The sequence below is a fragment of the Orbicella faveolata genome, unplaced genomic scaffold, assembly GCF_042242905.1.
Source record: "Orbicella faveolata isolate gen_17 unplaced genomic scaffold, um_ofav_v1 contig_34, whole genome shotgun sequence".
In the NCBI taxonomy this organism is placed as follows: Eukaryota; Metazoa; Cnidaria; class Anthozoa; order Scleractinia; family Merulinidae; genus Orbicella; species Orbicella faveolata.
In genome coordinates this window covers 17,337,394-17,359,661 of record NW_028301563.1, presented here as the reverse complement: position 1 = coordinate 17,359,661, position 22,268 = coordinate 17,337,394, and the positions used below count along the sequence as shown (strand labels likewise).

The 22,268-nt window shown below is 37.8% G+C and overlaps 1 protein-coding gene and 1 pseudogene across 1 annotated transcript; both read left to right on the top strand.

The window, feature by feature from the left end:
• The first annotated feature begins 3,318 nt into the window (after nt 1–3,318).
• Nucleotides 3,319–8,721, top strand: LOC149105064 (uncharacterized; annotated as a pseudogene).
• A 1,357-nt stretch (nt 8,722–10,078) lies between these two features.
• On the top strand, nt 10,079–21,984 carry LOC149105063 (uncharacterized). The gene is made up of 7 exons (XM_089272321.1): nt 10,079–10,151; nt 10,272–10,579; nt 13,084–13,198; nt 14,527–14,640; nt 15,171–15,284; nt 20,362–20,595; nt 21,659–21,984. Exons 1-7 carry the CDS (start codon nt 10,079–10,081, stop codon nt 21,982–21,984), a joined length of 1,284 nt encoding a protein of 427 aa, XP_089128447.1.
• The last annotated feature ends 284 nt before the right edge of the window (nt 21,985–22,268 follow it).

The following is a 22,268-nucleotide window of genomic DNA, read 5'->3' as shown; positions in this document are numbered from 1 at the left end:
TGTTTAACATTATATAACCCATTTTTAGTTGAGTGAGATATGTTAGATGTCTTTCCTTTCATATATATACTACGGCTTTTACCTGACGTCAAGTATGACCGCAGAATGGTTAACGATCAAGCCTGCCTGTAATGTTAATCATTCCTAATTCAGCGAGTTGATTCAGAAAAGTGCGGCAACGTTATATAACCAAACTGAAACATTGTTTTCCAGTAGTTAACGCCTTCCAAACTAAAATGTGGCATTCCAATTTGGAAAAATTCCGAAGGGTACTGGTATTTGATGCCGAAAAAGTTTGTGTTTCCGAAAGGTTTTGGCCTATTGGAAGGAGAAAAAGAAGTGTTCAGTTGAGTCCGCCAGGGACAATACATCCAATTTCACCAAAATGTACAATTTAATGTAAAAAAGATCGTGAATGTAAAAAAGATCGTGCACCCATCGCGCTTTCCTTTTTTGAGAGATTCAGATTTTATTTTGATTAGACATTGTTCAGGCAGGCAGCAAGATCTAAACCCTGTCTTCAGTGTTATGATTTAATGTGGCTACATTGGATGTAACACTGGCTTTGCAGGGGATCAGAAATTCTGAATCTTCTCCTGTGTTCTTTGGGGGATCAGAAATTCTGAACCCTTTCTAGAGTTCTTTGGGGGATCAGAAATTCTGAACCCTTTCTAGTGTTCTTTGGGGGATCAGAAATTCTGAACCTTTTCTAATGTTCTTTGGGAGATCAGAAATTCTGAACCCTTTCTAGAGTTCTTTGGGGGATCAGAAATTCTGAACCCTTTCTAGTGTTCTTTGGGGGATCAGAAATTCTGAACCTTTTCTAATGTTCTTTGGGAGATCAGAAATTCTGAACCCTTTCTAGTGTTCTTTGGGGGATCGGAAATTTTGAATCCTCTCTTGTGTTGTTTGGGGGATCAGAAATTTTGAATCGTTTTCTATGGAGGTACCTCTCGAGACAAGAAATTCAAAAAAATCATTTAGTTTCTTACGCGTGACTTAAACATTACATTTCAGTTCAAATAAAGAATAGGAAATTGCTCGGAAGAATTTTTTCATTCCTTGCAAACAGGGAAACTTTTCCTCTGAGTTTTAACACCAGTTTAAGATTCTTAGTATATTGCAGATATCGTCTTTGGAATTAAATGGCAATCATAGATTTCCGTCTAAGCTCTACGTTTCACTTTAGGCCAATTTTGCACTCTTTTCCAACGAAACTTCCAAGCCTGCAACGTAAAAATAACTTTTCTCCGAGACAGGTTTCTATTTTACACCGAAAAAGTAGCCATTTTTGAAGTGGTTCTCAGTATTTACTCTGAATTTTATCAAATTGGAACACCACATTTTAGTTTGGAAGGCGTTAGTTTCTTATGATCAACGTCCCCTCTGAATTATCACCAAATACATTATTTGACAAAAATACAAATATTTTGGTACTAAAACAGTACAATGACTGTCTACTCTGATAAATGTATGTCAATAAACCTGGCAACTTTCTCAAACTCAAAACCTGTTTGTTCGAATCTAGTCAAATGCGCTCGAAAGTCTCATTTAAAAGACGTTGACCACCAGTTTACTGTCAGATTAGTCATACACCATACGTCGATGGGTTGCATAACTGTCACGAATTTTCCAACCCTCCTCGTGTTTAGATGTAAACACGGGATTAAAAAGTCCCCTATTGCTTTTATAAAATATTTCTTGTCACAATCGTGTCTACATATACTCTCATCTAAACACACCTATAGACTATCGAGAGCGTGCGCACAATCTTAAATATTTTCTAAACAGTCCTAAAGGCAACACGTTTTAGCTCACTTCCCATCATTGCTAGATCTACACATATAGGATTTATTATATGGCTGTGTCTCACAAGAACTGCGAGCTAACGAATTCACGAATTTGGTTGGCTGAAACCGATATTGACCGTGGACAGTCTACACCCTTGCGGTGAAAACGTTGCAAACTTAAATACAAAAATATTGACTATTTCCTTCTAAGAATATTAGTTCAATGGAATTGCCAAAAAGCCTGATTACAAAACAGTAAAGAGGACAGGCAAAATTTAGCAAATTTAAGCTAAGCTCATCTCGGCCGTTCGCAGGCAAAATGTCGGCTAGTATAAAAGAATTTACATTAAACGAATTAATTTTTTCTTGTTTGCCATGTAATAACCATCTTATTAACCCAGCTTAGTAGTTCTGTATGGGAGAATCTTGATCTCGATCGTGTGCACAGACCTCGGTCTGTATTCACGACCTCGATCAAGATTTAGCTCTTATCAACCGAGCAGGAGGTCTGTATGGGAGAATCTTGACCGAGGTCGGGAGTACAGACCGAACGCAGTGAGGTCTGTACACACGACCAAGGCCAAAATTCTCACATACAGACCGACTAAGCTCGGTTAATAAGGTGTTTATTACATTGCAAACAAGAAAAAAATTAATTCGTTTAATGTAACTGGTTTGTACAAGCTGACATTCTGCTTGCGAACGGCGATGAGCTGAACTTAATTCTGCCAAAGTTTGCTCGTCCTCTTTACTTTTTTTTCTCATCAGGCTTGGCACTTCCATAATATGAATATTTTCTGGAACTAATATTTTGGAAGAAAATAGTCAATATTTTTGTATTTGGTTTGCAACTTTTTCACGGCAAAATGTAATCGGTCGAGATGCCGGTCTAGATTGGAAAATCTAGACCGCGGTCAATATCGATTTCAGCCAATCAAATTCGTGAATTCGGTAGTTCCCAGTCCTTGTGAGACACAGCCATATAATAATCTCCAATACAGACTTCCTGCTCGGTTAATAAGAACAGTAATACGAGGATTGCAAGGGCCTGCTTGCCAGTAATTTGATTATAACATAATGACACTCGGCACAGTTTTTTCCTGTTATCGTCAGCTTCTTGTGGTCGAGAACAATACTACGCACATTTCACTGAAATCTAACTCACGTTTAATGCCACATAAAATTGAACAAATGCTTTATGAAAAAAAATACATATATTAATGTGGCCTGTAAAAACTCTAAAATCGAATTAGGAAATATTCAGTTATACTATACCAAACTGAATATCGAGTATGCAATAATTGGACAAATTAAGTGGACACGATATTGGTGAGCGTGTTTTGTTGTTCTTTGAGGGACTTAATCAAAATTCTACTTCAAAGTAACATTTCTTCATACAACACAATTTTTCTTTGGCTATTACTAAATTGACAAAACATTTCGATCAGCCAGAGTATCTAACCAATGCACAAACATGCGCTTAATATTCATCACCATCATGTGCAAAAACGACATTTAACAGGGAACAATGAACAGAACATCTGTTTGTCCAAGGTTTGTGTTACAACTGCCCTAACTTGCTTCACTTTTCTGAGATTCTTAACAGTTACGTCCTGCAAATAAACCTAATTATATTTAGCAGTGTCTTGATCTATCTTAGCGTTTTGAGAGAAGCCATAAGGAATCATAATTCAAGTATTATCAGTTCAAAAAAAAACTTAAAAAGATCACAATACTTGTTTGAAAAAAACAAAAAACAAAAAACAAAAAAAAAACAGGCTTTCCTATTTCGATCTCCTTCAGCTAGGATCGTTGGATTTTAACAGCATGGAACACTTGACTAGCGCGCCAAGATATTGAAGTGTTTTTACGAGAGAAGTTTACCACAGTCACTGCTAACCGAGGTTTCGTAACTTAACAACAGGTATTGGAGAAGCTGTTTACACGGGACTAATGAACTAAACTAGGAAGCTGCATACAACTGACGGTTTGAGAGTTTTTCGGAAAGCAAGTGTTGCAACGGCCGCACAGAAACTATAAGGAAACTCTCTTCGTAATTATTTATCTACCGGTTGAAATCAATACAGGTTCACCTAACGTCATTGATGCACGCGCTCAAGGTATCAGCCGAGGAGTTCACAATGACGTCGCCTTTGCCAAATTCAAGGCCCACAAGTTCTCGTACCTAACATCACAAGTCTTGGTACGGACTATGTTCTCAATGGAAAAGAATGTGGCGTTGCATGTGTTAATATACCGTCATGTTTCTCCTTTAACCTGGCTGCATTTTATGACGTCAACGAAAGAATGTTATGTGAACTACTCCCATCGGACAAGTACAACAACTCGGACAAGTTTATCAGCAGCCAATCTTTCTATCACTTCAGTATTGGGGTAAGTAGTTCACTATGACACTCTTTGAAATGCATTCTGATAATAGTTGTTTTTTTTTTTTTTGTTTTGTTTTGTTTTGTTTTTTTTTTTTTTCTCTGTAAACTAATATCGTCAAGTTCTTGCGAGAGATTGGATCAAACTTTTGAAATTCTTTAGCAGTGATGTATAATGTCAATACAAATGTCCTAAATAGAACAGAATCACCGGATAAATGACTTGAAAGGCCTAATTTTGTTCAACTGACATTTACAAGAAAACACAAGCGAGAATACAAGACTGATTAGGTTTGACCTTTTAAGCTCGTAAAACAAAGCTAACAGCCACGTTGACTCAGTGTATGACGTTTTATGAAACAAAGCACATCCACACAAGACGATCTGTTTACTTAATTTGCTTTTTTTTTTTCCAGCGAAAACTGCGCCCTCATTTTTTTCTACAGAAATATTAGGGTAGAAAAAATATATAAAGGATATGACAAGGGGGCCCAAAGGAAATAAATTTTAATTCCGAGTAGTAAAATCAATATTTTACGAACGAGCGCAGCCTGTTAAAAGGGATTAAAAATAAATATAATAGAATACTTGACTTGAGAGGTGTAATATTATCGTTCAACCTACAATTAGGGATAAAAACAACGACAAACTAAAGACTCCAATCAAACTTAGTAGGTTAGACCTTGAAGCTAGTTAAAGAAAGCCACAGCTAACAAGCATTCGTTAACTTCCTGTCTCATTTATTTTTCATGAAGCATAAAATATCCACACAGGAAGATCTTGTCATTTCAATTTTTTCGCAAAAAACTACCCACTCATTTTCTTTACAAAAGTTGCCTGATATATGAGCGCCGCGAAGATACGAAAATCTATTTTTTTTTTTCCTTTTCTTTTTATTCAGCAGCAAAAGCAATATCTTACGAATGAGAGCAGCGGTAAAAATTAAATATAACGGAATACTTGGTTATTTTTCATTTCCTTGAACTTTTCCAAGAACTTGTGAGGAAGAAAAGTAGAAACCCTCAAATGAAACAGAAATTTCCATCGGTAAAGTTTCCAACGGGAAAACAGGATCCTTCTCTTAAGAAGACCATTTTTGTTCCGCCGACAGTTACGAGTAAAAACAAGTTAAAACTCGAGTCTCCAGTCAAACAGAGTAATAAATCAGTTAGATCTTAAAGCTCGCACAACAAAACCTAACAAACAGTTGAATCCCTCTCTAATTTATTTTACATGAAGCAAAAACAGAAGGTCGGAGGGAGCAGATTTACGGATGTTAATTTGGCTGATTTCAGAAAAAAAAAATACCTATGGCTCTCTTGGAGTCATGAGATGCATAAGATGATCTTGATATTTTTAGTTATTTTTATTTAAGGTCATTTGCCCACATGCTGATATTAAACCGATATTTGTGTATTCTATAGAAAAAGCAACCCAAAGTTACAACACTTTTTGCACTCCAAAAAGATGTTAATGCAAAACTTGTTTAACCCGGCTTTCGCCACTGTCACTGATAATTCGTTTTCGTTTGAACTTTTATTGGTCAGTCTCACTGCTTTCCTTTGTCGAATTCGCGAAAACATTTGATGATCCTGCTTGGCACTGGCAGAAAAAAGGGAACGTTTCTGTACTTGTACTCGGTTGAACTCTCGATATCGTCGCAATTTAATCCAGTCTCATTTTTGGAGAACACGGAATCATTACGCGACCAGAAAGTTCCTGTCCTCTAGATCCTGATAAAACGGCCGAAATGGGTTGTCGTCGGTTTTCTCGGAAATAGCCGAATAGTTACTAAACGAATTTATACGTATACATTTTTGTCCAGTTATTAGCATAATTTCATTGGGTGGAATAGTATTGTCCTCAAGATCCTGTAAGAAATGTTTTTTTAGTGTACAATTACTTAAACAATTTCTTTTCTAAATGAAGTTGGGGTATGTTTTTGCCTAAATGTTTTCCACCATCGATCAAAGTGAATTCACTCCGAGCGGGAAAGCTTTCAGTCAATTTCGTTTTTTTTTTCTTCCTGCCTTTGGAACTACTTTGTTATTAGCGAAATAAAACGCAGAGTCGTCATTAACCATGATGGTGTTTATTTGGCCTGCCTTAGCTTTGAGCTTAGCTTGCCTTCAGTTACTAAATTTCAGTTTATTTCTTAGCTTTAGCTTAGCTTTGCTTAGCTTACCTTCAGTTACTAAATATCACTTTATTTCTTAGTCTCTATGTATGAGTGGACCATGCCAAACGGTGGATCTTGCGTGGCAATGTATGAGAAAAACAGCTATGTGTGTCTTTGTGTGAAAGGATACACAGGAAGTACGTGTCAAACAGGTAAGACGACAATAACACTTGAACTCATGAATGATCTCGCCAATATAATTTTAAAGTCCAAAATGTTGCTTGGCTACACCAGAACTTAGTTTCTTTCTTTCTTTTAACCCTTTAGATTTTACATTTTGAGCCTCTCAAGCTATCTGGGTTTAAATAACTATACCCTAGGTTTAAAAGGGAAAAAAGTTCCATACATGGTAACATCAACAGCAATAGCGATTATATAGGCCTTGAGGGAAAAAAAAATTGCTATTTACTTGAAGACGGCGGGTGGCAATAAGTTTCCCAGTGAGCAAGCAATCGTCTGTGGAACAAACATTTCAAGGAGCAGATGCGTTGCTAGTCCCTGACTGAATTATGATAATGGCGGACATCTGAAATCTTTTCTCAATAGCAAACATAAACTCGAAAAGTTTTCAAGTACTTTCAAGCAAAGCGGTAGTGATCTGTTTTGCCTCCATTGTGTTCAGTAAGAGTGGCTGTCCTGTATCCAAATTCTTGTGGTTATTTTAGGCGGACAGTACGTAGGCGGATAGTAGACAGTAAAGCTCAGTCACCTTGAAATTGAGGGAAACCTGAAAATAGAGAGATAGTAATAAACCATAAAGGAACAAAGATGGTTACGGACGCCAAAAAATAATACAGATAAATAAATAATAATAAACCGTAAAGGAACAAGGATGGTTAAGATTAACACGCAATACAAACGACGATCTGGAATAGTTTAGGCTGAATTTTTCCAGATGCTCAAACTGTGGCGTAGTTCCAATTTAAATTTTAAACATTACTGTAGATTGAAAGTACTATCGCGGCGGGGTACAAATAGAGTTGTGTTGTTAATTTTGCTCGGGCTCCGTCAAATATAACATCGTCTGTTGTAATTTTCTCCTATCAATCTTCTCTTCTAAAACAGATATCGATGACTGTGCAAATCATCCCTGTAAGAACAACGGAACCTGCACAGACCGAGTGAACGGATTCAACTGCAGCTGCACACCAAGCTTTAATGGGAAACGATATGAAACAGGTAACCGTCGCATAAATCATCACCAATGTTTCAAAATGCGTGCTTAAATATATAATAGGGTCACAAAGCTGATAATCGATCGACAACCAATAAAACTGCGTATTCGCTAATTTGTAGCCACAGGAAAGTGGCACACAACGAGTTGATTTGTCACAGTGCGTCTAACCAGCAGATAATATAAAACAATAATTATTTAACTAGTTACCTGGAGACTTTAATCTCTTTCCTTTCCCAGCGGAAATTTCGTTCTTCCGAGCATATTTGTATATCGAAGGAATGATAGGAAGGAATTTACCCTGTCGACAAGAATATCCCTCCACCAAGATGCTCGTTCTAAAAAACAGTTATTTCAAGGAGCGGATCCCTGGCATGCCCCAGAGTGGATTATGATAAAGATGCACATCTCAGAGACGTTTCCACTCCTCTGCATAGCAAACATAAATCTGAACGTTTTGAAATACTTTCCGACACGTACCAGTACCAGTGATCTCCTTTCCCTACTTACTACATTGCTATACGAGCGGCTGATCTGACTCCCTTTTATTTTGTCTATTTCAAGCTGTATACCCGGGGCGATATACTACTTGCGGCAAATAGTAAAAAAGTAAACTTCCATATCGGCATCAAGTCTAAATTGAGGACACCGTAGCTTTGCTAAAACGACAATTTGAAATTACTCATATTATTTTTTTAAAAAATACTTTTCCTTAGATTTCCTTGCTTTTCCGCGATGTCAGAAAATCGCCTTTTGCTGTCGACGTATATGCTTTTGGATAGTAGCCATTACCTCACTGTACACAAGTTTTATAAGTCCTTGTTTTTAAACCTTTTTATTACAGGTTTGTCTTACAAATCGGCAGTAATAGGTGGAAATGTATCTTACCAAAGTCGCCTTTATCAGTTCCTGACGCCTGCTGTTGGATTGAACCCTCAGTGGGTGCTGTGTTACCGCGCCTCCACTCACGGCTGGGCTGCCAGTGCCTTTCACAGTAGGTGTGATGGCAAAAATCATACGGTTACCATCATCAAAAGTGAACAATATGTGTTTGGAGGATACACTGACATTCCCTGGGGCATGATGAATTTGCCGTTTGGAATAATTCATCGTTTTCCATCCCGGTTCTGGATATCAGCCCTATGGGGTCCTGTGAGGTTAATTTTCCACCAAATTTTGGGAACTTTTTAACAACTCCCTCACAGAGTAAGAAATAATTTCAAACAAAACAAAGTCGTCCACGTGACGCCAAATGCTTAGGCTTTTATCGGAAGAGATATTTGCTCGCGAGAATATTTTTCTCGCCCGCACATAATAGAGTAAAACATCGAGAAATCTGTCGCAATTGACTTTGATTCGTCTATATCAATGGAAAGTAACGACCATTAACAGTAATTATAATCAGGACACAGTAGGCTTACAGAATAGATCAATGCTTGAGCTTGTGTGACTCATACTAAGTATCGCTTAGTGTAAAACGCAGACTGCAGACTGAAAACTTTAGCTAAAATTCTAAACAAATATACATTTATTACCGCGGAGCGAAACAAGCGCTCTTGCCTTCGTTCGAGATACACATCGCAACAGGGAAACATTTTCAAGACAAAAAGTGTCCACTGAAAACTGATTTCCCCTTCGGTTCTTCTCCATTATGATTAGTAAGGTGATATGCCAAACAATTTCTTTTCTTTATTTACAATATAGTCTATATTCGGAATATAGTTAAATTTCATTGCTCCAGGCAGTTTGGTCGATGAAGAACATAAAGTTACAAATACAAGGAATATTAAATGTAGAAATAGCATCAACTCGGAAACAAAATCGGAGTTCCAGATGAGATTTTAACCCACGACCCTCTGTGATTTAGCCGGATGCTCTAACTACTGAGCCACTGGAGAAATAAGGACATAAAGCCCCATACAAAGCCATTTCAAGGGTAGTTGATGCTGTTTTTCGAACAACAGCATTGAATTTATGATAATGTTTCTCATTGAAAAAAGCCTCCTACACAGACATTTTTCTTATCCTGTCAGACAATCCTCCCCAACGAACGTCAGTTAAAACAAACAGCTATTTATCACTCATAGCGTGCTTCCAAATGTTGGAAGTCTGCGATAACTCTGCACTTTGCAGTCAAAAAAATGATCGTGAGACACCAAACTACTAAGGTGGGCTTTCAACGAGTGTGTCAGCTGACTATCAAAATAGACCGTTGAATAGTAGGGGTCATATTAATCGCCCCAAGAGAGACTGTTTAGCTAATGAATACAGCTTTTCATTACACAATTACCTCGCGTTGATTGGTTATGTAGTAACTTTCCCGCCACCCCCATGCATTGGATAAGTAAAAAAAAAAAACACCAGTGAAAACACACTGTAAAAAAACCCGCGCTCTAAAGCCGCTCAAGGGCCTAAATTGAAAGCGGTCCTTCTCGCTTTCGCAAAACAGACGTCCCGCAATATAGATTTCATCTTCCTTGCAAACAGGTTCGAGTGGCGCTTGACTAGTCTTCGCCGCGGAAGTTGGCGGCTTTGATCCACGTTTCGGATGGATCATTTTCAATGTTCTACCAGCTTTTTGGCTTTGATGGTATCATTCAGCGCCATAGCAACTTCAAAAGGTAGCATTGAATGTGTATATTTTTTTTTACATAAAGCTTATTCTTTCACCCAATTCAGAACTTTCATAAAACCTTTGAGAGGCTTCGTAATCATTTATTTACCGGTTGAAATCAATACAGGTTCACCTAACGTCATTGACGCAGGCGCTCAAAGTATCAGCCGAGGAGTTCACAATGGCGTCGCCTTTGCCAAATTCAAGGCCCACAAGTTCTCGTACCTAAACATCACAAGTCTTGGTACTGATTATGTCCTCAATGGAAAAGAATGTGGCGTTGCATGTGTTAACATACCATCATGTTTCTCCTTTAACCTGGCTTCATTTTATGACATCAACGTAAGAATCTTATGTGAACTACTCCAATCGGACAAGTACAACAACTCGGACAAGTTCATCAACAGCCAATCTTTCCATCAGTTCAGTATTGGGGTAAGTATTTCGCTATGACAAACTCTTCAAATGCATTCTGATAACAGATTTTTTTTTCTTTGTAAACTAATATCTTCAAGTTCTTGGGAGACATTGGATCAAACTTTTAAAATTCTTCAGCAGCAATGTATAATGTCAATACAAATGTCCTAAATAGAACTGAATCACTGGATAAATGACTTGAGAGACCTAATTTTGTTCAACAGACATTTACAAGAAAACACAAGCGCGAATACGACACTGATTAGGTTTCACCTACTAAGCTCGTAAAACAAAGCTAACAGCCAGGTTAACTCAACGTGTGACGTTTTATGAAACAAAGCACATCCACACAAAACGATCTCTCTACTTAATTTTTTTTTCGAGCGAAAACTGCGCCCTCATTTTTTTCTACAGAAATATTAGGGTAGAAAAAATATATAAAGGATATGACAAGGGGGGCCAAAGGAAATAAATTTTAATTCCGAGTAGTAAAATCAATATTTTACGAACGAGCGCAGCCTGTTAAAAGGGATTAAAAATAAATATAGTAGAATAATTGACTTGAGAGGCATAATATCGTTCAACCTACAATTAGGGATAGAGACAGCGACAAACTAAAGACTCCAATCGAACTTAGTAGGTTAGACCTTGAAGCTAGTTAAACAAAGTTACAGCTAACAAGCAGCCGTTAACTTCCTGTCTCATTTATTTTTCATGAAGCATAAAATATCCACACAGGAAGATCTTGTCATTTCAAATTTTCCGCAAATAAACTGCCCACTCATTTTCTCTACAAAAATTGCCTGATATACGAGTACCGCGACGATATGAAATTCTATTTTTTTTGTTTTCAGCAGCAAAAGCAATACCTTACGAACAAGCGCGGCGGTAAAAAAATTAAATATAACGAAATACCTGGTTGTTTTCCATTTCCTTGAACTTATTCTCCATGAACTTGTGAGGAAGAAAAGTAGAAACCAGTAAATGAAACAAAAATTTCCATCGGCAAAGTTTCCAACAGGAAAACAGGATCCTTCTCTGAAGAAGCCTATTTTTGTTCCACCGACAATTACGAGTAAACACAAGTAAAAACTCACGTCTCCAGTCGAACAGAGTAAGTTAGATCTTGAAGCTCGCACAACAAAACCTAACAAACAGTTAATCCCTCTCTAATTTATTTTCCATGAAGCAAAAGGTCGGAAGATTTCGTCTACTCTTTTATTCCGGCAAAAAATCAGTTTAGGGCCGATTAAGGAAGCAGATTTACGGATGTTAATTTGGCTAATTTAAGAAAAAAGCTATATATGGCGGGCTATCTTGGAGTCATGAGTTACATAAGGCGATTTTGACATTTTTAGTTATCTTTATATAAGGTTATTTGCCCACATGCTGACACTGATCCAATGTTTGTGTATTCTATAGAAAAAGCAACCCAAAAATACAACACTTTTTGTACTCCAAAAAAATGTTAATGCAAAACGTGTTTAATCCGGTTTCACCACTGTCACTGATAATTCGTTTTCTTTTGAACTTTTATTGGTCAGTCTAACTGCTTTCCTTATTCAAATTCGAGAAAACCTTCAATGATCCTTCTCGGCACTGGCAGAAAAAGGGAACGTTCCTGTACTTGTACTCGGTTCAACTTTCGATATCGTCGTAATTTAATCCACTCTCATTTTTTGAGAACACAGAATCATCACGCAACCAGAAGGTTCCTGTCCTCCAGTTAAGCAAAAGACCACCATAAAGTTTCTATGGTTTAAAGGCTAATAAACCACGTGGGATGTTGGAAGAACACGAGAAGAATTCGTAAATCACAAGTCGCAGGCGAGTGATTTACGAATTCTTCGAGTGTTCTTCCAATATCCTAAGCGGTTTATCAGCCTATAAACCATAGAAACTTGTGGTCTATTGTTTTCATATAATAATTCAGAAGACACGCGAAATTTCCATGAGTTTACTGGTACAATAAACTATAGCTGATTGGCCAATCAGAGCGCGCGCATTCATTTAATTATTATATAAATCCTGATAAAACGGTCGAAATGTGTTGCCGTCGGTTTTCTCGGAAATAGCCGAATAGTTACTAAACGAATTTATACATATATATTTTTGTCCAGTTATTAGCACAATTTCATTGGTGGAATATTATTGTCCTCAAGATTCTGTAAGAGAAGTTTTTAAGTGCAGAATTAGTTAAACAATTTCTTGTCTAAATGAAGTTGGGATATGGTTTTGCCGAAATGTTTTCCACCATCGATCAAAGTGAATTCAGTCCCGGCGGAAAAGCTTTCAGTCAATTTCTTTTTCTTTTTCCTACCTTTGAAACTTCTTTGTCGTTAGCGAAATAAAACGCAGAGTCTTCATTAACCATGTTGGTGTTTATTGGGCCTGCCTTAGCTTTGAGCTTAGCTTGCCTTCAGTTACTAAATTTCAGTTTATTTCTTAGCTTTAGCTTAGCTTAGCTTACCTTAGCTTTGCTTAGCTTTCCTTCGATTATTAAATATCAATTTATTTCTTAGTCTCCATGTATGAGTGGACCATGCCAGAACGGTGGATCTTGCGTGTCAATTTATGAGAAGAACAGCTATCTGTGCCTTTGTGTGAAAGGATACACAGGAAGTACTTGTGAAACAGGTAAGAAGACGATAACACTTGAACAACAATCGCGTAAATATAATTTTAAAATCAAAAATGTCGTTTGACTACACCAGAACTTAGTTTCATTTTTTCTTTTAACCCTTTATAATTTACATTTTGAGCCTCTCAAGTTATCTGGGTTTAGATAACTATACCCTAGGCTTAAGGGGGAAACATTTCCATAAATGGTTATATTTATAGTAATAGCGATTATATAGGCCTTGCGGAATTTAAGACGGCAGGTGGCAATAAGTCTCCCAGTGAACAAGCAATCGTCTGTGGAACAAACATTTCAAGGAGCAGATGCATTGCTTGCCCTTGACTCGATTATGATAATGGTGGACATCTGAAATCTTTTCTCAATAGCAAACGTAAATTCCAACAGTTTTCAAGTACTTTCAAGCACAATGGTAGTGATCTTTTTTGCCTACATTGTGTTCAGCAAGAATGGACTGTGTCCAAATTGTTGTGGTTATTTGAGGCGGACAGTTCGTAGGCGGATAGTAGACATTAGTAGAATTCTACTTGAACACTAATGCCAATCCTGCAATCTGATTGGGTGAGCCATTGCACACTATCAGCCATTAGTGTTCAGTGGCTTGGTGTGGGCGATAAAATTTCAACTTTTTCTCGTTTTTCCGAAGTTTTGAGAGAACATTTACAAACAAAAGGATAATTAAATTCCAGAGAAGACTGAAAAAGGACATTCACGGTTTCTGGAATTAAAAATTAAACAACTGGAATTTTTTGAACGAAACTGATAAGCGCGTGCACACAACTGAAAATTTCAAATTGACAACTCAGTCTGCGCGAATTCTCTAAAGCGAGAAGTTTAATATTCAGACCAGAAATATTTGAAGTCGTTTTTTGAAGCAAATTACAGTTAGAATTCTACTAAAACAATTAGACTATTTGCTCTCGATTTCTATGAGGTAATAGTTGTTTCGGCCTTCGGCCTCATTAACTCTCCCCTCAGAGAAATCTCAAGCTCGAAATCTAATTGTTAAATAGAGTTTGGTCACCTTGAAATTAATTGAGGGCAACCTGAAAATAAAGAGATAATAATAATCCGTAAAGAAACAAGGATGGTTATGGATGCAAAAGAATAACACACAGTACAAACGACGATCTGGAATACTTTAGGCTGATTTTTTTTAAAATGCGCAAGCTGTGGCGTAGTTCCAATTTTTAAACACTACTGTAGATTGATAGTGCTATCGTGGCTGGGTACAAATACAGTTGAGTTGTTAATTTTGCTTGGGCTCCGTCAAATATAACCTCATCTGTTAAAATTTTTCTCCTTTCAAACTTCTCTTCTAAAGCAGATATCGATGACTGTGCAAGTCATCCCTGTAAGAACAACGGGACCTGCACAGACCGAGTGAACGGATTCGACTGCAGCTGCGCACCAGGATTTAATGAAACGCGATGTGAAAAAGGTAACTGTTAGTTACATGAAAAATATGAGCAAATCCAATATTTTGTTCATCATATTAGGTGATCATAATATGACTAAAATACAGAAAATCAAAGAACGAATGGAAACGATATAACCAATTAGCATCTCTTTGCACTTTGAATTTGGTAATAGTCAGTCATTGGATTATGCTAAAAGAAAACGTGGAAATATAAATATGTGATTGTTTTCTCATGCGAATGCGTATTGTTTTCATTTCGAAATAAGTAACTGTAGTACATAATAAGATGAAACTTAGTGTTCAGTTTGAATAATATCGGACAGCAACGCTAACAATCCATCACATAAATAAAATTTCAAACTGTCATTAGCTCATTAGAAGACGTTTTTGAGTTTTTTTTGAACAAGAATGGCTGTTCTGTTGCCAAAATATTGTTGTTATTTCAGGAGGCCAGTTCACGACGATAAATTAATATTGCTGTAAAATGAAAATTCGTTTGCGATACTTCAGCCATTGCAATTTTCCTTTTTTTCAACTTTCTTCAAAAACAGATATCGATGACTGCGCAAGTCATCCCTGTAAGAACAACGGGACCTGCACAGACAGAGTGAACGGATTCAACTGCAGCTGCGCACCAGGCTTTAATGGAACACAATGTGAAACAAGTAAGTACAGTTGAACCTCCCGTAAGGGACCACCCAAAATGTCAGGCCTAGCTGGTCGCTTACGAGAGCTTAGAACATATTAAGTCAAAATTTGCCTAATTAGCATATGGTAGCTGCAGACTCTTAACCCATGTTTTAAATGTCTTATTCTTGTGATTTCGATTAAAAAATATCCAGTACTTCCCGCAGCATTTCTCGATACTACCCAGGACTGCCATAATGTTACAACACCTTATTATCAATTTTCGCTCTATGTCAAATCGTCGCTTAGGGGAGGTTGAAAAGAAAAAAAAATTTCAAACGTTTACTCTAAAAGTGGTCGCGGTCGCTTACGAGAGGTAGTCGCTTGTAAGAGGTTCCAAATATAGTGATTTGATTGGGAAACTTTTGGTATTTTGGAAAACAGGTCGCTGACGAGAGAAGGTCGCTTACGGGAGGGGGTCGCAACTAGAAGTTCGACTGTATTAGTATTTCGACTTAATAGGACTGCAATGCGTTCAGTTTCAGCATTAACAGCCAATTCTATTTGACCTCTTAACGTAACACGTTCCAGAAAAAAAAAAAAAAGGGCTGAATATATATAGTCAGAAAAAAAACACAAAGTGTTAAAAGAGATCAGAGAAATTTGACATTTCAGAATGCGTTCGCGGTGTACAAACTTGAAGTTGCTCCTGTTTATATTCCAGGCTCCGTCAAATATAACATCATCTGTTGTCTTTTTTTTTTTTTTTTCCTTTCAATCTTCTCTTCTAAAACAGATATCGATGACTGTGTATGTCATCCCTGTAAGAACAACGGGACCTGCACAGACCGAGTGAACGGATTCAACTGCAGCTGCGCACCAGGCTTTAATGGAACACAATGCGAAACAAGTAAGTATTAGTATTTCGAGTTTTAATAGGACTGCAATGCGTTCAGTTTATTAACAGCCAATCCTTTTTGACCTCTTGAAATAACACGTTCTAGAAAAAAAAGGGTCTGACTAGATTTAGTCAGAAAAAGAACACAAAACATTAAGAGTGCCTGCCTGTAAAAATCAGACAAATTCTTAATTTCGCGGCAAGGGTCGAAAATTCGATTTCGCTCATATTCCTATGGTAAATAGGCTAGGACATGTCAAAAACTACTGGATAGCTTTTCTGGCAAAATATCCGTTTATATCAAAGAAATATGCAAATTAACAAATTCCGTTAAAATCGTCATTTGACGCACAAGTTTATTAAGCAAGTTTGAGAGCCTCGCATAGATAGATAGATAGAAACTTTATTAAGAATGTCAACAACCACCTAGCTGGGGAAAAACTCCCCTACTAATACGGGGACATAACAAAAACGAGTTAAATTAGAAAAAAAATACTAAATTTACAATAGTAAAATTTAAATCCAAGTTAAAAGATGTTATGGGACTATGTACAATGGATTTTATAATACAATAATACATACTTAAAAAAAAGTTCTTTAGGAGGAGCAGAGGAGACAGCCTCTGCAACCATCATCTAGTAATGCATCAAAATTGTTGAGATTTCTGATGTTCGTCTTAAAAGTGCTGAGAGATGTGGCCTCTCTCATGCTCTTGGGTAATTTTGACCACAATTTGGGTCCTAGATATCTGATCGAGTGCTTACCATATTTCACCGAGTTAAACCTTGGCATTGTAAAGTCAGATTGTCTTAAGTTATACGTACTAGGGTTATTGCTGAAAAAATCACAGAGATAATAGGGGCATAATTTATGTTTAACTTTATACATCAAAGTAGAGAGGTCTTGAAGTCGTCTATTAAGTAATGTGGGCAGACCGGCCCTCGCGAGCAGTTGATTATAGCTTGAGCTGTTATCCTTAAAAACTGCTCTGAGGCCTCTTTCTTGTATTCTCTCCAGTTTTCTAGTATCGCTAGCTTTACAAAAGTGCCATACTAAGTGACAGTAGGTAACGTAGGGTAAAATGGCGCATTTGAACAATGTTAGTTTTGACTGCGTAGGAATTAGGTTTCTTAATCTCATTAAAACGCCTATTCTTTGACTAGCTTTTTTACAGCTAAGATTTATGTGGTCGGAGAAACTAAGATCGGAGTCTAGTGTCACGCCTAAAAGCTGAAGATTATCCGTGGTCTTGATTTCCTCTCCGTTTACATGGATGTTACCATTGCTCTGACTAAAGCCGATGTTCATGGCTTGGTACTTCTTGATATTCCCGGCTAAGAGATTTGTGCCGTACCAATTTGTAGCAAAATTAGCACTCTCCTTGAGTTGTGATGTAACGGCTCTCTGGTCGTCCCCGATATGATAAATTTGGTGATCATCTGCGTACATCGACAATTTCGCATTGAGGCCATAGGGTAGATCATTTTGAAAAATGTTCCATAGCAGCGGGCCAAGGGCGGAGCCTTGTGGACAGCCGCGGTTTACCAGTCGACTCGAACTAACGTGACGACCAATCTTAACTCGATATTTCCGGTCTGTGAGGTAGCTATTTAGCAGTTGTACGGTATTCTCTCGAAAACCGTATGCCCGAAACTTGCTCAATAGTAGCGGTGGGTGGAGAGAATCAAACGCCTTAGACATGTCTGTTGATAATATACTGACTACTTTTCCTTGATCCCTAGCAAGTCTCCAGTTTTCTACTAAATTGATCAGTGTTGTTTCGCAACTATGCGCTTTACGATAGGCGGAAGAATGCAGATATATACGATCATGGAAGCAGAAGTTCACTTGCACCCCCACTAGTTTCTCTAGGACCACATCATTCTTCCGTCTTTAAAACACTCAAATATTTTTCTGCAATGTTTAAATGTGTACTGGGTTGATTTTAGGGAATGTTGCGGTTTTTGTTGGCTGCAAAATAATTAAATTTCGAAAACATGTATCAAACCGTGATCAAACGTAATAATTTGGTGTAGTGCAAAGCAAGCAACTATCTACAAATTACTTATCCGTTTTTGACTAAGATGCAGTGGTGATCATATGTGTCGAAAGAGGGTCATAGATTCATGGTATTCGACCATTAAATAAGTTGACAGTTGGCGATGTACATCGGACGTTGTGTAAACAAAAGCAAACTTCTGCTTTATGTGCGACGAATGGTGACAGAAACACGTCAAATCGGCTTTTGGACCTGCCTTTGACAGCAAATAATGTTGAAACATTTCGAAATTATTAGCTCTGTGTCTATTTCAACTTAATATAGCTCAAGACGTGGCGCGTGCTAAAATATATGTCTAACCCGTAAATTGAAATTTGACGATGGATGGTCAAATATCTGCATTTTTAACGTACTTTGAAAAGCTCTCCCGTCGCTCACAATCATTTGCCCAAAGAAATTTTTACACTAATCTGTAGACCATCCTTCTGCTATTCAACCACCAGAAGCTTAATGCATTTGAAGGTTTCGCACATGGTGAAAATCAATTATTTTTACGAAGTACTTTTAAGTGAATGAAATACATGTTTTCGAAATTTAATTATTTTGCAGCCAACAAAAACCGCAACATTCCCTAAAATCAACCCAGTACACATTTAAACATTGCAGAAAAATATTTGAGTGTTTTAAAGACGGAAGAATGATGTGGTTTTGCATGCGAGGCTCTCAAACTTGCTTAATAAACTTGTGCGTCAAATGACGATTTTAACGGAATTTGTTAATTTGCATATTTCTTTGAAATAAACCGATATTTTGCCTAAAAAAGCCTATCCAGTAGTTTTTCTAATGCCCTAACCTATCTACCGTAGAAATATGAGCGAAATCGAATTTTCGACTCTTGCCGAGTTATTTTCCATATTTATGGACAGGGACTCTTAAAAGAAAAAAAAGAAAAATTTGGCAATTGAGAATTAGTTGACGGTGTACAAACTCGTTGTTGTTCCTGTTTATATTCCGCGGGCTCCATCAAATACAACATCATCTGTTGTATGTTTTGTTTCTTTCAATCTTCTCTTCTAAAACAGATATCGATGACTGTGCAAGTCATCCCTGTAAAAACAACGGGACCTGCGCAGACCGAATGAACGGATTCAACTGCAGCTGCGCACCAGGATTTAATTATAGGACACAATGTGAAACAGGTAACCGTCCCTTAAAGCATCACCAATGTTTCAAAATACGTGATTAAATATATAACAGGGTCACAAGGCTGATAAACGATCGACACCCATTCAAACTGCGTATTCACTAATTGACAGCCATAGGAAAGTGGCAAGCAACGAGTTGATTTGTCACAGTGCATTCAACCAGCAGATAAACCAAACCAAAAATTAACCAAAAAATTATTTAACTAACTAACCAAGAATTATTTGACTAGATAGCTGGAGACTTGAATCTCTTTCCTTTCCCAGCAGAAATGTCCTTCTTCCGAGCTTATTTTCTATAATTCAATGTCAAAACAAAAGCAAAAAACAAAAAAAGCCAGCCAGAAGACACACGCTACACACGATTAGAGGTGGTACCTCGGTCATATGTTCACATCCAATGAGAGAAGAGAGGAGGATAGAGGAACAATTGGCTGGATGTGTATAGCTCCAGACCGAATTTGTTCCTTCAGTAGAGAGAAGGAATGAAGGAAGAAGGTCTTGTTCTAGAAAACAGTTGTTTAAAGGAGCGGATCCCTGGCATACCCCTGAGTGGATTATGATAAAGCTGCACATCCCAGAGACGTTTCCACTCCCCTGCATAACAAACCTAAGTCTAAACATTTTGAAGTACTTTCCGACACCAGTGGTAATCATCTCCTCCCCATAGTAACTATATTGCTATACGAGCGGCTGATCTGACTCCCATTTATTTTGTCTATTTCAGGCTCTATACCGGTTGCGATAGACTACTTGCGGTAAATAGTGAAAAAAGCAAACTTCCATATCGGCATCAATTCTAAATAAAAGACACCGTAGCTTTGCTAAAATGACAATTTGAAATTACTTACATTATTAAAAAAAAAAAAAAAGAAAAACTTTTCCTTACATTTCCTTGCTTTTCCGCGATGTCAGAAAATCGCCTTTTGCTGTCGACATGTATGCTTTGGATAGTAGCCATTAGGTCATTGCACACAAGTTTTATAAGTCCTTGTTTTTACTCCTTCTTATTGCAGGTTTGTTTTACCATTCGGCTGTAATAGGTGGAAATGTATCTTACCAAAGTCGCCTTTCTCAGTTCCTGACGCCTGCTGTTGGATTGAACCCTCTGTGGGAGCTCTGTTACCGCGCCTCCACTCACGGCTGGGCTGTCATTAGCTTTCACAAAAGGTGTGATGGCAAAAATCACACGGTTACCATCATCAAAAATGGACAGTATGTGTTTGGAGGATACACTGACATTCCCTGGGGTATAATGATTTCGCTGTTTCGAATAATCTAAAATCAATTTTTTTTGCATTCATTTGCAATTGAAAGGCCACGGGCAAGAACGTCCCCTAGAGTTTTTGGCCATTTTGAAAGTGCTCAAAAATAGCTGAGTTTTGGCATGTGGGCTTCGTTTTACCTGAGAAACATTGCGCTGAACTTTTTTTCGCTGGGGTGCTCTTCGTTCTCGAGAAATAACGTATGCAAAAAACTCAGTTTTCCAAGCGGCATCTTTTGGAGATCTTTTGTTGAACGAAAAACAAAAGAAACCTTCTTATTATTTTGTTGAACAGCAAACAGGCAGACTGTTTATAGTGTATTCCACTGAATCTTACCTGTCTTTAAGTCAAAGGAAAATAGTATATAGAGCGGAAATCTAGGAACAGATTGTTTACATCGGTTATTGTGACGTGAACACAACACGTGAATCGATCGAGAGTCAAACGAAATACCATCGAACAAAAAAAGTGATGTGCCGCATTAGAGCTCTGTCAACTAATATCTTAAGCATTGTTCTAAAGTACCTTGTATGCCTGCCTGGTGGTTGAGAGGCATCATAAGGCTTTGGTAAACCCATAAGTCATCAGCACGTTTTAAAGAATCAAAATGTATTCTGAAACTTCGAAGGCAGCCGATATACCGTAATCGTGTTATCGGCGTTCGAAGTCAGATCGAGCCAGGCAGAAAAGTCCAAGAGCAGTTCTTGCCCAAGAAAAATACCCTCTCGTGAGTTGTGCCCATTTGCCAAGCGTTGCTAGCGTCAAAGTTTGGAAAGCGGAGAACTGGTTTTAGACTTATAAGATTTGTCTTGTATCCACCGCCATGTTTTCCCGCGCACGACGTGTAAAGACCCTTCCCGACATGCATTGCGATCACGTTCTGCGGACTTTTCTCGAACTGGTAACTAGATTGTTTCGGCTTTTTTTCATTTAAACATAATAATGGCCAACAAGTAGCGATCGATTGTAACATAGATCTGTGATACAGGTTGCGTTGATTTTATTTCATATCGGCATGATTTGTAGTGTTTTGAACTTTTGCCGAAAGCACGTAAGATTGAATACCGAAGCATGCGTCAGTTTAATGATGAAGCTTTTTTGTCTGAGCTAAATGAGGTCCCGTGGGAGACTGCTTACATATTTGACGACGTAGACGACCTGTGGGACCACTGGGCGAAGCTCTATAACGAGGTGCTTGATAAGCACGCGCCACTGAAGAAAAAGCGTGTAAGAGGAGATCAATTACCATGGATCACCCCAGAGCTCAACACGAAATCTCTCGCCGGAATCGTCTATTCAGGCTTCACACCAGGAATCCTACAGAAGCCTCTTGGGAAGCCTACAGAAAACAAAGAAACAGGGTCACTTTGTTAAAAAGAAATGGCATGAAAACACCACGGTGAATTTTGGAGTAAAATGAAACCCCTCTTACCGAACAAAGGAAGGAAGCAGTCAAAAATCATCTTGATGGAAGTCGATGGTGTAGTCACCGATTCTCCGGCTGTGACTGAAATCTTTAACGAATATTTTCGTGATGTGGCGGTGAATGAAGGGACTGACAGAACTATTGAAGACTTTGCTGACCACCGGAGTGTTAAGCTTATTACTGAGAAGGGCGATACACAATCATTTAGCTTCTCGACTGTGAACGAGAATTA